The 15,528-nt window shown below is 30.8% G+C and overlaps 4 protein-coding genes and 1 pseudogene across 4 annotated transcripts; 4 read left to right on the top strand and 1 right to left on the bottom strand.

Annotated features, from left to right (window-relative positions):
* Nucleotides 1–1,921: 1,921 nt before the first annotated feature.
* On the top strand, nucleotides 1,922–2,782 carry LOC113369565 (zinc finger protein 525-like). Its single transcript, XM_026610238.1, has one exon. The coding sequence runs from the start codon at nucleotides 1,928–1,930 to the stop codon at nucleotides 2,765–2,767; it is 840 nt and encodes a 279-aa protein (XP_026466023.1). The 5' UTR covers nucleotides 1,922–1,927; the 3' UTR covers nucleotides 2,768–2,782.
* Nucleotides 2,783–4,459: 1,677 nt separating this feature from the next.
* On the top strand, nucleotides 4,460–5,419 carry LOC113369564 (zinc finger protein 583-like). The gene is made up of 2 exons (XM_026610237.1): nucleotides 4,460–5,159; nucleotides 5,292–5,419. The coding sequence occupies exons 1-2, from the start codon at nucleotides 4,460–4,462 to the stop codon at nucleotides 5,417–5,419; spliced, it is 828 nt and encodes a 275-aa protein (XP_026466022.1).
* Nucleotides 5,420–8,017: 2,598 nt separating this feature from the next.
* LOC113369563 (zinc finger and SCAN domain-containing protein 22-like) lies at nucleotides 8,018–8,996 on the bottom strand. Its single transcript, XM_026610236.1, has 2 exons — nucleotides 8,343–8,996; nucleotides 8,018–8,062 (listed from the first exon to the last, which is right to left on the bottom strand). The coding sequence occupies exons 1-2, from the start codon at nucleotides 8,994–8,996 to the stop codon at nucleotides 8,018–8,020; spliced, it is 699 nt and encodes a 232-aa protein (XP_026466021.1).
* Nucleotides 8,997–10,175: 1,179 nt separating this feature from the next.
* On the top strand, nucleotides 10,176–11,012 carry LOC113369561 (zinc finger protein 525-like). Its single transcript, XM_026610235.1, has one exon. It carries the CDS (start codon nucleotides 10,176–10,178, stop codon nucleotides 11,010–11,012), a length of 837 nt encoding a protein of 278 aa, XP_026466020.1.
* A 581-nt stretch (nucleotides 11,013–11,593) lies between these two features.
* Nucleotides 11,594–15,252, top strand: LOC113369566 (annotated as a pseudogene).
* Nucleotides 15,253–15,528: the final 276 nt, after the last annotated feature.

Genomic DNA, 15,528 nt, shown 5'->3' with positions numbered 1-15,528 from the left:
TACCAACATCAAAAACACCAATCTTATTACTGCAGCATACCATACGTTGAAGATTTATATTATTTTTTGCCAAAATTTTGTTAGAAGAAAACATTTTAGTATCAGGCTCATCCTTACACTCCTTCAACCAATTCTTTACGAACATTAAATCCCCTACCCCATCCAATTTCAATACTAATGTAGTATATTCTGTTTCTTGTAATGACTGTGCTTTTCAACATATTGGACAAACCTCGCAATATGTACACAAGAGAATGAGACAACATGAACTAAGTGTGGTCCACCATAAACAAAAAAATTTCAAAAGTACCCTAGTACAACACTCTATAGAAAACGCCCATTCATTTAATTTCACTCCAAAGATTTTATATCATGAAAGTTGCATCTTTAGGAGATTATTCGCGGAGAGTTGTCTTATTCTCATGAATGTTTCTAACAGTGTCAACATTAGATCAGGTCACAACCTATTACATGATTCATATTTAAATTTTTTACACTTTTTGACAAACAATTAATATCGACTTCCTTTTAAGTTCAATAATTTAGGTATTTACACCCTAACATGAAAAAACACACACATACAATCTCACAGTTCTCGTTTCAAGTGTTTACACGTGTTACATATGAACCACCAAATACAGTTAGTTCGTTTCCAAATGCCAATAGTATAACATCGAATACAATATTATTTGTTTTCAAATAATAATTTAAAAAAAAGACAACACTTTTAGTAATTTTGATTTACAAAAGTTAACTACTCGGCGGAAAAATAACTCACAAATTCATTTTTTGTCAAAAATTCTTGTTTAGTGAAAAAGTGCTAACGTATATTCAAACATACATGTAATTAATTCAATTTATCATTAACCCTTTCTTAAAATAATTTTCCATAAAATTTCTATCATTTTTAATATCCTGTTCTGATAATCCACTCATTTATTTTTATCATTTTCATTTTGATCATATTATCATATTTCTGTACATTATTATTTGTTACAATTAATTTATTATTTAAGAAAAATCTATTTTCTATTCCTAAACATATTGTTTGCTTAAATCTCATCAAGATCATTTTCTTGACAGATGTCCTGAAGATGGAACGTACCTAGTTCCGAAACGTTGACAGTAAACAAATAATTAAATAAAGAAATTGTTTATCAAAAACTTTTCTTGTTTTTTATTTTGTATTATTTTTGGATTCTTGTTCGAAACTCTACAAAATATATATATATTATTCTGTAATCACAAATATATTTATTATTTATTGTTTTTATTAAAGCACTACGTGCTATTTGAAGGTTATCCGAAGTCCTTGCTGTTAGATTTTGGAATCACGTTTTGTATTCAATTATTTAGTATATAAGAAGTAGTTAAGATTTAGTTAAGCAGTCAGAAATCAGAAGTCAAGTCAGAAGTCAGGAGAAGTCAGAAATCAGGAGTCAAGTCAGGCTTACTGTTTAGATCTTTATTTAAAAATGTAGTCTCTGATTATTGATAACCAAAAGGTTATCAAACAAATTATTTAATTGTAAAAATAGTAAACAATAAAATATCAAGATCAACCAAGAACTAGTGTTTTATCTTATCAACCGCTCAGATCCAGCTACCAACTAATCTCCCATAATCACAGGAGTGATACAAACAGGAAGATTTCAAATTTTGCCGCCGAAAAACTCGCATTTAAAATGTGCTCAATGTTGTCCAACCTGATGACTTGTTCATGAAAACAAAATGGAGAAGAAATATCAAAGTGGTTTATGGAATTATTAAAGATAAATTTAGTAAAAAGGTCAGTGTTTGCATTATATCATATTAAACAATAAACGAATCAGTAAATATCGAAACGCATATATTATTATACACTTAGACTTCTCAATTTTTAAGAACTCATCACCAGTTTATTTATTATAACCTACAAACTTCAAACATGTCTGAAGAAACAAATTCAAACAAAACAATTAAAACCGAACCGATCGATGATTATCTTCAAGTTAAACAGGAATTCGATGATTATGAAAATACATTAGATTTGTATATGGATGATGATATATGTCTGCAGCAGTTTCTAAAATCTGAGGTTACAATTGATGAGGAAATAAAACAAGAGACGACTGATGACCAACATGATGTGACTAGTATAAATAAAACAGTTTTAGATGAAAATTCTTCTGTATGTAACGACGAGATCAGTGAATCAAGTACGATAGTCGATAGTACAAACAAAACATTAGAAAAAGTTTCAGGAAAAGATAAGACAACTAGTAAGTTTAAATACAAATGTAAATCATGCAGTAAAATATTTGTATCCAAACGTAACTTGAAACAACATGAAAGGATCCATACTGGAGAACGGCCTTATGAGTGTAAAATATGCAATAAAACATTTTTGCAGTCAAGTACTTTAAGACAGCACTTATCAGTTCATACTGGAGAACGGCCTCATGAGTGCAAAATATGCAATAAAAGATTTGCACTGATAGTTAGTTTAAGAAAGCATTCATCAGTGCATACTGAAGAACGCGCTTATGAATGTGAAATATGCAATAAAAAATTGAAAACAAAACAAACATTAACTCAACATAAAATAGTACATACTGGGGAACGGCCTTATGAGTGTAATATATGCAATAAAACATTTTCACAGTCAAGTAGTTTAAGACAGCATTTATCAGTGCATACTGAAGAACGACCTTATCCATGTGATATATGCAATAAAAGATACAAAACAAAAGATATATTAATGCGACATGAAAGAGGACATACTTGAGAACAAACTGTAAAAAAACTGCCAACAAAACTGATAAATTAGCCTAGAAACTGTCTGGCCGTATAATTCTTATCAATCGCTCAACTTATATTGATACACAGGATATTAAATGCAATTTATTTAATATATATTTCAGTTACAACTATGGTTGTTACTCCTAACCACTAGTCTTGTATGTAATTATTTACTAATATAAATACATAGTGCAAATGCTATTTATTTCTGTTTTATTCAAAACATTACTATTTTTGTTCTTCAATTCTTCAATATTCTTAGTAAAACTCCTTTAGGCGCTACTAGGGTGTAAATCTTTGCAAATGCAATGGAAGACGTTACGGCCGAGTCGAGTGCCAATGATTCGTTGTAATGAGTGCAATGCCCCCAAACTTTTTAATCCGGCCCTGGTTCTAGTAGAAATCTTGATTTAATAAAACATGTCTGAATCGGTAGAATAATTTATCCCGTCTTCAGTAAATAATTTTAATGAAAATAATTAAACAAATGAAAAATCTGTGCCGTGTAAGAAATGTAAGTTTATTGAAATAATATCTTTATTATTCGTGGTTAATATATATTTTTAGAAATTATTTTCATAGACAAGAAGGCCAGTTCATTTTATGGATTGATTCTGATCTGGTTTTATAAATTTGCGGATCATTTTCTAATCAAACTCATTATTCTTGGGAGTCACATTGAAAATTTTATTGATGTATCATATGTTTAAATAAAAATTATCAAATTTATAAGCTTTTTTGAAGAAATATTAAAGCTCTATTCATTTTTTAAAACTTTGTCAAGAGGAATCGTACATACAAGTACAATTTTATTTTAAATATTAAATAAACCCATGGCGAACTAACATAATATATTAATTGTTATTTAGTGATCATTTCTCTGTTCGTATATAAAAATATTTTTTCTCTTAAATAAAATTGTATAGAATAAAACTGAATCCTTAACTGACAATTTCGTATGCTTATGTCCAATGATTATTTTTGAATATCAATTGGCATATTTTTCATGTAAATGAAATTTTTATCATTAGAAAAAAGTATGTATGCATGTGTTTGTTCGATTGCAATTTTTAATTTTCGGAGGTACAGAGCGCAAAGGGTGCAAAAATGCAGTTTTTGAGAGTACAGATTATCCGATTGGAATGATTCAAGAAATATTTTCTTGATAAAATATTGTGTTGATGGTATAAAGATAAGTTTTTAATAACAAGAAAGAAGGATAACATATCACAGAATTGGCCCCTATATTTATTATTAAATTTTTCATTATTAATTATTCTTTATATATATATATATATATATATATATATATATATTTGTCCTCCCCTCAAATATTTTTGTATATTGAGGTTTTACATTTTTTGTTGAAATTAATAATAATTTCTAATTTCAAATTTTGCGGCCGAAAAACTCGCATTTAAAATGTGCTCAATGTTGTCCAACCTGGTCACTTGTTCATGAAATGAAAACAGAAAACAAGTATCAAAGTGGTTTATAGAATTATTAAAGTTAAAATTCGAAGATAAACTTAGTAAAAAGGTCAGTGTTAGCATTATATCATATTAAACAATAAACGAATTAGTAAATATCGAAACGCATATATTATTATACACTTAGACTTCTCAATTTTTAAGAACTCATCACCAGTTTGTTTATTATAAACCTACAAACTTCAAACATGTCTGAAGAAACAGATTTTAACAAAACAATTAAAATTGAACCGTTCGATGATTATCCTCAAGTGAAACAGGAATTCGATGATTGTGAAAATACATTAGAATTGTATATGGATGATGATATATGTCTGCACCAATTTTTAAAATCTGAGGTTACAATTGATGAGGAAATAAAACAAGAAACGATTGATAACCAACATGATATGACTAACACAAACAAAACAGTTTCATATGAAAGTTCTTATATATGCGATGAAGAGGTCAATAATTCATGTAATTTAGTCGATAGCACAAACAAATCATTTGAAGGAGTTTCAGCAAAAACTAAAACAACTAATAACTTGAAACCATATAAATGTGAATCATGCAATAAAACATTCACAGCAAAACAAAACTTACAAAAACATGAAATGATTCACACTGGGGAACGCCCTCATGAGTGCAAAATATGCAATAAAAGATTTTCACAGGCAGGTAATTTAAGAAAGCATTTATCAGTGCATACTGAAGAACGCGCTTATGATTGTGAAATATGCAATAGAAAATTCAAAACAAAAGAAAACTTAATTAAACATAAAGTGGTCCACACTGGAGAACGGTCTCATGAGTGCAAGATATGCAAAAAAACATTTTCACAATCAAGGAATTTAAGACAGCATTTATCAGTGCATGCTGAAGAACGACCTTACGCATGTGATATATGTAATAAAACATTCAAAATGAAAAAAATTTTAAAACAACATAAAGCGGTCCATTCTGGAGAACGCTCTTATGAGTGCAAAATATGTAATAAAACATTTTCACGGTTAAGTCATTTAAAATTACATTCATCAGTGCATACTGAAGAAAGACCTTATGAATGTAAGACATGCAATAAAACATTCAAAACAAAACCTGCATTAGTGCGACATGAAAGAGGACATACTAGAGAACAAACTGTAATTAAAAAGTCAACAAATTAGTTGAATAAATCTGGAAATTGTCCCACCTTATCTATTACACAACTTATATTGATACCGCATATTAATTGCAATTTATTTAACATGTATATATTTAAGTCACAACTTTGTTTGTTACTCATAATCAGTGTATTGTATGTAAGTGTTTAATAATATAAATACATAGTACAAATTCTATTTATTTTTGTTTTATTGAAAACCCCTAGTATTTTTGTAAAATTCTACAATATCTATTATTATTAACTTTACAAAGCAAAATATAAGAATGATTTAAAGGGGCTGTACTGCAATATTTAATTTGTTCCTTAATATATTTTAAGATAAAACTTTTTAGGCGAAACTAGGGAGTAAATCTGTGAAAATGCAACGGAAGTGCGTTACGCTCGAGTCGAATGCCAATGATTCGTCATTCGCTCTCGGTGATATCATTTCAATACGGGTCGATTGCGATTGGTCGTCGTGTCGCGTGAGTATGATTGCTTTAATTGTATGAAAATAATAAAACAAATGAAAAATCTGTGCCGTGTAAGAAACGTAAGCTTATTGAAGTAATTTGTATTTGTGTATTTTTTTTTTATTTATTTATTTATTTGATATAATTCGTACATACTGTATCTCAGTCAGACAATTGTACTGGCATGAGAGATCACAGCAATTATAACAAAAATAAAATCTAAATTTTATGTAACAGACTTACATTTTAAGACATCTATATATTTTTACTTTTTACTATTATACATATATATATATATATATATATATATATATATATATATACACAGAACACTTGCGTACATACATACGTGGTTACTATATATTTTAGAAATTATTTCTATGGGCAAGACCAGTGCTGAATTAACCCATAAGGGGCGACAACTTTTTTAGAATGTCAAAATTTTTAACCAGATAAAATGTCAAGATAATTCATATTAAGGATTGATTCTGATCTGGTTTTATAAATTTGCGAATCATTTTCTATGAAATAGAGTAATTCATTTTCTAATCAAACTTATTATTCCTGGGAGTCACATTGAAAATTTTATTGATGTAATGTATTTTTAACTTCCCGTAGGGTAAGTTATAGTAATGGGCCGGAAATCGAAAATGAAAATTTTTGCATTTCTCGACGTTTTGAAGGTTTCTGAACATTTTTAAGGGGCATACATCAGAAACTAAATGGATGTGTGTGTGTGTGCGTGTATGTGAACAGATTTTTTGCCGTAAATCGACGTTTTCTCAAAAAACGACTGGACCGATTTTAAAAATTTAAAAGCCATTCGATGTATTTCGATGAGGACTAGCGTTTATCAGTTCTGCGATACGCTCTGCCAAGCCGTTTCTTTGTAATTTGGAAAAAAGTGGTAAACATTTCGTCCACATTTGAGCTCATTCTACCTAATAGATTTTAAAAAATCGAAAACTGTTCGAAAGATATTAGTTGGAAATGATACTGATTAGTTTTAGGTAAAAATCTACCGAGCCGTTTTCTTGTAATTAATTGCTGAAAACGAAATTTAAGCCGATTTTTGTGAAACTTTCTTTGGTGATATATATCATGGTCTTACAGAACTTACTGAAATATTACGGCCTTACGACAAGTAGTTTAATTTTAAAAATTCGTCAAACTTTGCTAAAATTATTATCGTTTTTTTAAAGTAGGATTGATGAAGTATATTATTTACACATTTTTTTTGATTAAGTCGATTATTTACACATATCGGGAAGTTCATGTAACTTGCCTCAAGGCCAAATACCAAACCAACTAGTTTTTTACTTTTTCGTTGGCTATATAATCTCATGTTTTGATCAGCTGTAATATCTGTCTTGCCTAAAAAATATTTTCCATTTTAATAACTTTAAAGTTTCATAGAAACTACGAATAATATAGAAATAATTTCTAATCAATAAACTTACGTCCAGTACATGGAACAAATGTTTAACCTTTTCCACTCGGGAATTCCGAGATTTACATGATATATGCCGCCGGAGCGTCGGCATCCGAGTGGAAAGGGTTTATTTGTTTTATTATTTTCAAGAAACAGGGTAAAATATTTTTCTGATTCAGACATTTTTCATTAAATCAAGATTTGTACTACGATGTAACTTTAAACTGTTTATACGCATACAACGACAGATCTCTATTCACATACACGACGACTAACCACAATCGACCCGCATTGAAATGATTTCATCGAAAGCGAATGACGTGCAGTTCGGGCGTAACGCTATTTCCGTTGCATTTGTACAGATTTACACCCTAGTCGCGCCTAAGGAAGTTTTACTTCAATAAAACAAATACTCAAACTTCGACTTTAATTTTACAGTCCACATAATGTTACCAACTTTGTTAGAAGACATATATATTTTTATATATCAATAAAAAGGTAATAAATTTTTTATAAAATCGTGAAACAATAACTACACATTGCTATATTGAAAATAAAACAAATACCTAAACTTTTACTTTCATTCTACAGTCCATGTAATGGAACCAAAGTAATGTAGTATTTACTGTATATTTCATACAATTTATACATTTATTACTACATGCAAAAAAATTTCACAATATTTGAATTTAAGTGAACAAATAATGCTTATGTTTCATTGATCTTCACCACGCTTCTGACTGTGAAATGCCATGTGTCTCTTCAAGTAAATTCCTTATTACATACTTCACATTTATATGAAGGCTCTCATTTATGAATCAGCATATGTTTTTTCATATGACCTCTTTCTGTGAATGTTTTTTTTGGCGAACTCCAGTGTGAACGATCATGTGACGTTTCAGACTACCTCTTTCTGTGAATGCCTTATTGCATATATTGCATTCATAGGGACGTACTCCACTGTGTATCAGCATGTGACTTTTCAGATGACCTGATTGTGTAAATTTCTTTTTGCATATATTGCATGCATGGGGGCGTACTCCATTATGAATGAGCATGTGTTTCTTCAGATCACCTGCTCGCATGAATGCCTTTTTGCATACATTGCATTCATGAGGACGTGCTCCAATGTGTATCAGCATGTGACTTTTCAGATTGGATAATAGTGTGAAAGTCTTATTGCATATACTGCATCGATAGGGTCGCTCACCTCTGTGAATAAGCAGGTGACTTTTCAGATTACATAATAGTGTGAATGTCTTATTGCATATACTGCATTCGTGGGGTCGCTCACCTCTGTGAATAAGCATGTGCCTTTTCAGACTACCTAATTGACTGAAAGTCTTATGACAGATTTTGCATTTGAAAGGACATTCTTTGATTTTGTTAGGAATATGATCGGCCATATGCTCTTTTAAATGATTTGATTCTGCAAATGATCTATTGCAAAGGTCACATTCATAAGTTGATGTCTCAACTAACTCCTGTTTGACTTCTTCTTCAATTGTCACTTCGGAATTCATAAATCTTTCTAAACACGTATCATCATCTTCAGCACACAATTCAGATTTAACAACAACGTCGGAATCATCAAAATCAACCTCTATTTCGAGTTTAATGTCTTCTGGTGAATATTCTGGTGGTTCAATTTTAACTGCCTGATCATTCATAGACGTAATTGTTTCCTCCGACATTTTTAAATATTGTCACAAAAAAAATAGTTTTGTACTAAATAATAGTCTAGTTTTATCAATAATTTTTCTGAATGTGATAAAAAAATTTCAACTTTTACATTATTATTTGAGAAGCTAAGAATTTGACGGAAATTTGACACTTGCTAAGAGTGCAAAATCCATAGATAAAAGAAGAGTATTCAAGCAGTGTTGCCAGGTCCACCATAGAGAAAAACTGTAGATAGGCCAGAAAAAAACTGTAGAAAACTGTAGATTTCAAATTGAAAAACTGTAAATCTACAGCTTCATCATTAAATGATGGTAATATTATATAGTTATAATAGAATATTTATAGCAACTAACAAAATATAACATTAGTGGTATTTTTGAAAAAAAAAAGTTCTAAGCAATTATGATCTCTGGCGGTTTTGTATATTCATTCAGCCCAAACATCGTTACCTATCAAAAAGCGATAATTCTTGAATATAGGTTTTCCATCGTAGCTTACACAATATATAGTATATTTTATTAATTATTTATTATTTCATGTTATTATTAGTAAAGATAGATGTGAATCAAACTTAAACTAGTTGAGTATTAAATAAAACAAAATGCAATGAATAATTTTATTTAAAATATTGATTATTTAGATTATATATTACATTCGTAAAGGTTGAAAATATTACCATTTGATAATAATATGCTTTCAACGCATTAACAAATCAGTTGGTTTTCAACTTTAAATTTAACAATCTATTTTTTGTGTCGACAAATCGATTTAGATTGACTTATGGCCCACTCCACTGCACGAACGCGCACGGCAAATCCTGTTTTTGACATGCGCGTGGTTTGCTTTTGCTTGCAAAATTTCTGTCTGCGCACTTTGCGAACAGATTCGCCGTACGAATTCGTGCAATGGAGCGGGCATAGTCATATTAAAATAGACATTATACATATAATATATAGAGTAATTTATAAAAATAAAAGTAATTTATAAAAATATTCCTGTTGGGATTATAAGCTTGAAGATGATTATCAAAACCATATCAAAACATTTCTTTCTAAAATTTTACGACGGGAAAAATTCCTTATGCTGCAAGTATCACCTTAAATTAGTTCAATTTAATATCATTGATTAAAACACATGATTAATTAGTACACAACCGTTTTCTCTGTTATAATCAGGTAAAATATCTTATAATGTCAGAAGAAAAAACTACCTCGGTTAAAATTGAACCACTAGAATATTCAGCAGAAGATCCTCAAGATGAAGAGGATATTAAGTCGGAATCTTGTTCAGAGAATGGAGAAACATGTCTGGAAAGATTTATGAATTCTAAAATAACTGTAGAGGAAGAAATCAAACAGGAATTAATGCAGGCTCCTATAAACCCTTTCGTATGCACAATATGTGATAATGCATTTGCTTTAAGACACCATTTAGATCGACATATTATTGCTCATAACAGAGAACTGCCAATTCATGCCGGAGAACTTCTTTTGAAGTGCAAAATATGCAACAGAGACTTCCATTCATCAAAAGGTTTGAAACGACATATGTACACTCATACTGGAGAACAGCAACATATTGCTCATAACAGAGAACAGCCAATTCATTCTGGAGAACTTGCTTGCAAATGCAATATATGTAACAGAAACTTTCGTTCACCAAAAGGTTTGAAACGACATATGTTCACTCATACTGGAAAACAGCAACATATATGCAAAATATGTGATAAGACATTCACACGATTGATTCGATTAGAGAAACACATGCTTATTCATTCTGAAGAACTTCCTTATAATTGTGGAATATGTAACAAACTATTTCGTTCCATATATGGTTTAAAAAAACATATGACTAATCATTCTGGAAATTTTCTTCAGAAATGTGGAATATGCAATAAATCATTAGCACAATCTGATGCTTTAAATGCACACAAGTTTATCAATTCTAGAGAATTTCCTTATCAATGTGAAACATGTAGCAAATCTCTTCATGCATCAAAAACTTTAAATAAGCATAAAGCTCAATAATTTAAAGTATATGAGAAGAGACACTTGGGTGCTAATGTGAAAGCCAGTGAAATATTTATAAACGATTATTTCTGTAAACCTGCTCTAATATTATGATTATTCTAGTATTGTTTAAATTGATGTACACATTTACATATATATTGATCGTAAGCTTTTAGGACATACAAGCACTTGGTTGTGCATTATAATTAATTTAATTACAGATTTTTTAGTGATATCAGTTCATGCAACTTGCCTCAAGGCAAAATGCTACTTACATCTAGTAGTTTTAGTTAAAATATATATCGATTTTATTAGCAATAATATGTTATTCAATGTCTCTTACTATGATTGTTAATTTTAAATTTGCCTCTTTTACAAATTATCGTTATATTATTCTTGTGTTGGCAGCATTTATACATAACGATTTTCATTGTTATGACTAGGGTTATGACATGACAGAATTGGCATCACTGGAAGGCTTTTAATATCAACATTCAACAAGACGTTTGTAACCTAGAAGCAAACTTTGCAATGATGATGTTTAATTAATTTATTTTTTAATATTAAATTTGTATATTTAAGTTTTAATTTAGTCAAAAATGAAGAAAGAACGTTCAGTGGATAATTCCAGACCGTTTAAATTATAAGTAGTCTACCAAGTTTTCATTCGCAGGTGTATAGATATATAAATTCATTAAAAATATTTATTTTACAGCTCATCAAATATTAAGTTTGACTGGTATTAGCTTCGAGAGGAAGAGTATAATTGTAAATATTAAATACAAATAATTCTCACTTTATTTTATCAAACTACAAAAATTTGTGTACTCATTTTTATAATAGGGCTTCGTGGAATTGACAATAGTACCTTTGAAAGACAATTTGAGAAGCATTAAACTAAATGCTAAGCAATGTAGAATTTATAGAGTCACATTAGGCGATTGTGAAGCTACTTTTCAATATTTTGATCCCTTTTTGGATATCTGCAAAAATGATTCAAAGACGTAAGTTGTTCTATGTTTTTACCCATAATTATCAATTTCTACTAGTAGGATTGTTGATAAATATCCTTTCTATTACCAGGAGGTCTTTGGAGGTATTTTCCAAGTGTCACTTAGCGGCTGCTCAAAATATAGATCCTGATTGTAATGCAGGAGAATTATTTATCAATGTGCCCCATGAAGCAAGCCATCTCATTGGTGAAGGTAGAGGTTTAAGAGTTGGAATAGAATTTTCTTTAGAGCAACCTCAAGGTGGCTTGCATTTTGTTGTGCCTGAAACTGAAGGCACCATGGAAGAGGTTTGTGAAAGAAAATCACAATATAACGGGCAGTATTTTTATGATTGTTTTTTTAGAGGGCAGCTCATATGTACACCTATGCACATGAAAACTCATCAAGACTCTGGTTTCCTTGCGTGGATTCTTATGCCGAGCCTTGTACTTGGAGTCTTGAGTTCACTGTTGACGCAGCAATGACAGCTGTCTCTTGTGGTGATCTTGTAGAAATTACTATGACGCCTGATATGAGGAGGAAGACTTACCATTATGTTTTAAATACTCCTGCTTGTGCTCCTAATATTGCTTTAGCTGTTGGGTATGAACTAGATGCATCAGTATTGTATGATTTATCAATAACTTTGTGCTTTTTTTTCATTCTAGACCTTTTGAAACTTATGTGGACCCCCATATGCACGAAGTGACCCACTTTTGTCTACCACAACTAATGCCATTATTGAAGAACTCTGTTCGATATATGCATGAAGCTTTTGAGTTTTATGAGGAAACTTTAGCTACCAGATATCCATATCCTTGTTATAAGCAAGTTTTTGTTGATGAGGTGAGTAAAGTTTCTTTAGAATTTAATTTAATTTATAGATTGTAAAATTAATCCCCTTTTATTTTTTTAGACTGTTCAAGATGTAGCTGCCTACACTACCATGAGCATTCTGAGTACTCATTTGCTTCATTCCATTGCTATAATTGATCAAACTTATATAACCAGGAAAGCAATGTCTCAAGCAATAGCTGAACAATTCTTTGGCTGCTTCATTACAATGCAGAGCTGGTCTGACACCTGGCTCAATAAAGGAATTGCTGAATATCTATGTGGGTTGTACTCGAAGAAATGTTTTGGAAATAATGATTACAGAGAGTGGGTGAGACAGGAATTGTTGGATGTAAGTAACAGATTATATTGTTGTATTACTTTGATATATTATTATTTTACATTGTTCTTGCTTTTAGGTTGTGGCTTATGAAGAACAGTATGGTGGTATAGTTTTGGATCCCAGCCAAGCACCTGCACCGCTTCCTGTTGCCGCTGCCTCTGGCACATCTCCTGTAACAGGTGCAGGTGGGCCCCAAGGACGAGGAGGCAGTCACCATGCTACAGTGGCTCAAAATAATGGGCAGAATGTACACCATTTCCCTACCAGAAGTCTGCATACTATGTCACCAAAGTATATACAGGTATATGATCACATGCATTTTATTAAAGTTGGATGCATTTTGTTAATGCATTTTTTAGGCAATGAGAAAAAAGGCTCATTTAGTCATTAGAATGTTGGAACATCGGATTGGTCAAGAATTACTGCTGCAAGTGTTTAACAAACAATTAGCTTTGGCTACGAATGCTTCTACACAAAAAATTGGTAAAATTCAGTTAATTAACTTATTACATATTATGTTTTTTGTTTATATTCTTATATTTTAGGCAGTGGATTATGGCATCATATGCTAATTTCTACAAATGTCTTCACAAAAGCTATATTTACTGTTACCGGCAAAGATATGGCTGTTTTTGTTGATCAGTGGGTCAGGACTGGTGGACATGCCAGATTTTCGCTGACATCAGTTTTTAATAGAAAAAGGTAATAATCAGAAAGCTTGCCATATGTTTTCTGCATTAATTAAAAAGTAAATGAATTTTCTCAATTTAATTTCTTTTTAGAAATACTGTAGAGTTGGAAATCAGACAGGATGCAGTTAGTCAAAGGGGTATTAGAAAATATGTTGGTCCATTGCTAGTTACTTTGCAAGAACTTGATGGAACTTTTAAACATACTTTACAAATTGAAAATACAGTTGTTAAAGCTGACATCACTTGTCATTCCAAGAGTCGTAGAAATAAAAGAAAAAGATTCCTTTGTGTACAGGAGAAGAAGTTGATATGGATTTGAGCGCTATGGAGTAAGTAAAGTAAAGTTATATTTTCTGCTTTTATATCCATATTGATATATTTTCTCTTTCACAGTGATTCTCCAGTTCTCTGGATTCGCCTGGATCCTGAGATGACTCTTCTTAGATCAACTCAAATCGACCAGCCAGATTACCAATGGCAGTACCAGTTGAGACATGAGCGTGATGTCATTGCTCAGATGGAAGCGATTGATGCATTGGAACGCTACCCAACTCCTGCCTCGCGAATGGCTTTGACTGTCACTATTGAGAATGAGCAAGCATTTTATAAAGTTCGATGCAAAGCTGCTCATTGTCTGACAAAGGTGAGAACAAATATATTAGTGCTAGATGGAATTAAATGTATTACATGGTTTTAGGTGGCCAATGCAATGGTTTCCACTTGGGCAGGGCCTCCAGCCATGTTGGCTATTTTCAGAAAAATGTTTGGGTCTTTTTCAGCTGCTCATATCATTCGGCAGAATAATTTTACTGATTTTCAACACTATTTCTACAAAAAACTATACCTGTTGCAATGGCAGGTAAATGACATTCAAAGAAAATTGTTTTCAAACAATATTTGTGATAAAATATTACTTAATACATAAATGTATATAGGGTGTCCCAGAACTCAACATCAAGCCGTAATGGGGTGATAGTATTGACTAACTGTCCTGGAAAAGTTTAGAAAAAAAAATTATCTCAAGTTATTTGAAAATTATGAGCTATTGTTTAATATTAAATATATTATGATATATTGTGACCATTCTTCAATTATTGTATTACTTTTCTTCATTTATACTTTTAATTTATTCATGACAAGTTAGGTCAATACTATCACCCTGTTTTGGGTTGATGTTGGGTTTTGGGGCACCAGTATAAGTAACACTGTCAATTTTTATTTCCACAGGTCTCAGAAATGCTCATGGCATTTGCCCTCATGAAGTAATAAGATTTTTAATAGAACTATTCAAATACAATGATAACTCAAAAAATCATTACTCAGATTGTTACTATAGAGCTGCATTGGTTGATGCTTTGGGAAACACAGTTACACCAGTTGTTTCTATGGTGCACCAGGTTAGTATAATTGATATATATATATATATATATATATATATATATATATATATATGTTTAATTTGAGTTTAATATTCGGGCATAACATCAATAAAAGTATGAGAGTTTTTTTAAAAATTTATTTATTTCAAATCCATACGTTTCAGCTAAAATCTATTTTCTTTTCCTAAACATATTGTTTGCTAAAATCTCATCAAGATCATGTTCTTGACAGATGTCCTGAAGATGGAACGTACCTAGTTCCGAAACGTCGACAATAAACAAATAATTAAATAA

This window comes from Ctenocephalides felis, unplaced genomic scaffold (genome assembly GCF_003426905.1).
Source record: "Ctenocephalides felis isolate EL2017-DRISC unplaced genomic scaffold, ASM342690v1 CF-g0.4_SCAFFOLD_01390, whole genome shotgun sequence".
Lineage (NCBI taxonomy): Eukaryota > Metazoa > Arthropoda > Insecta > Siphonaptera > Pulicidae > Ctenocephalides > Ctenocephalides felis.
The sequence above is the reverse complement of the archived record's forward strand: the minus strand, read 5'-3'. Positions and strand labels throughout refer to the sequence as shown.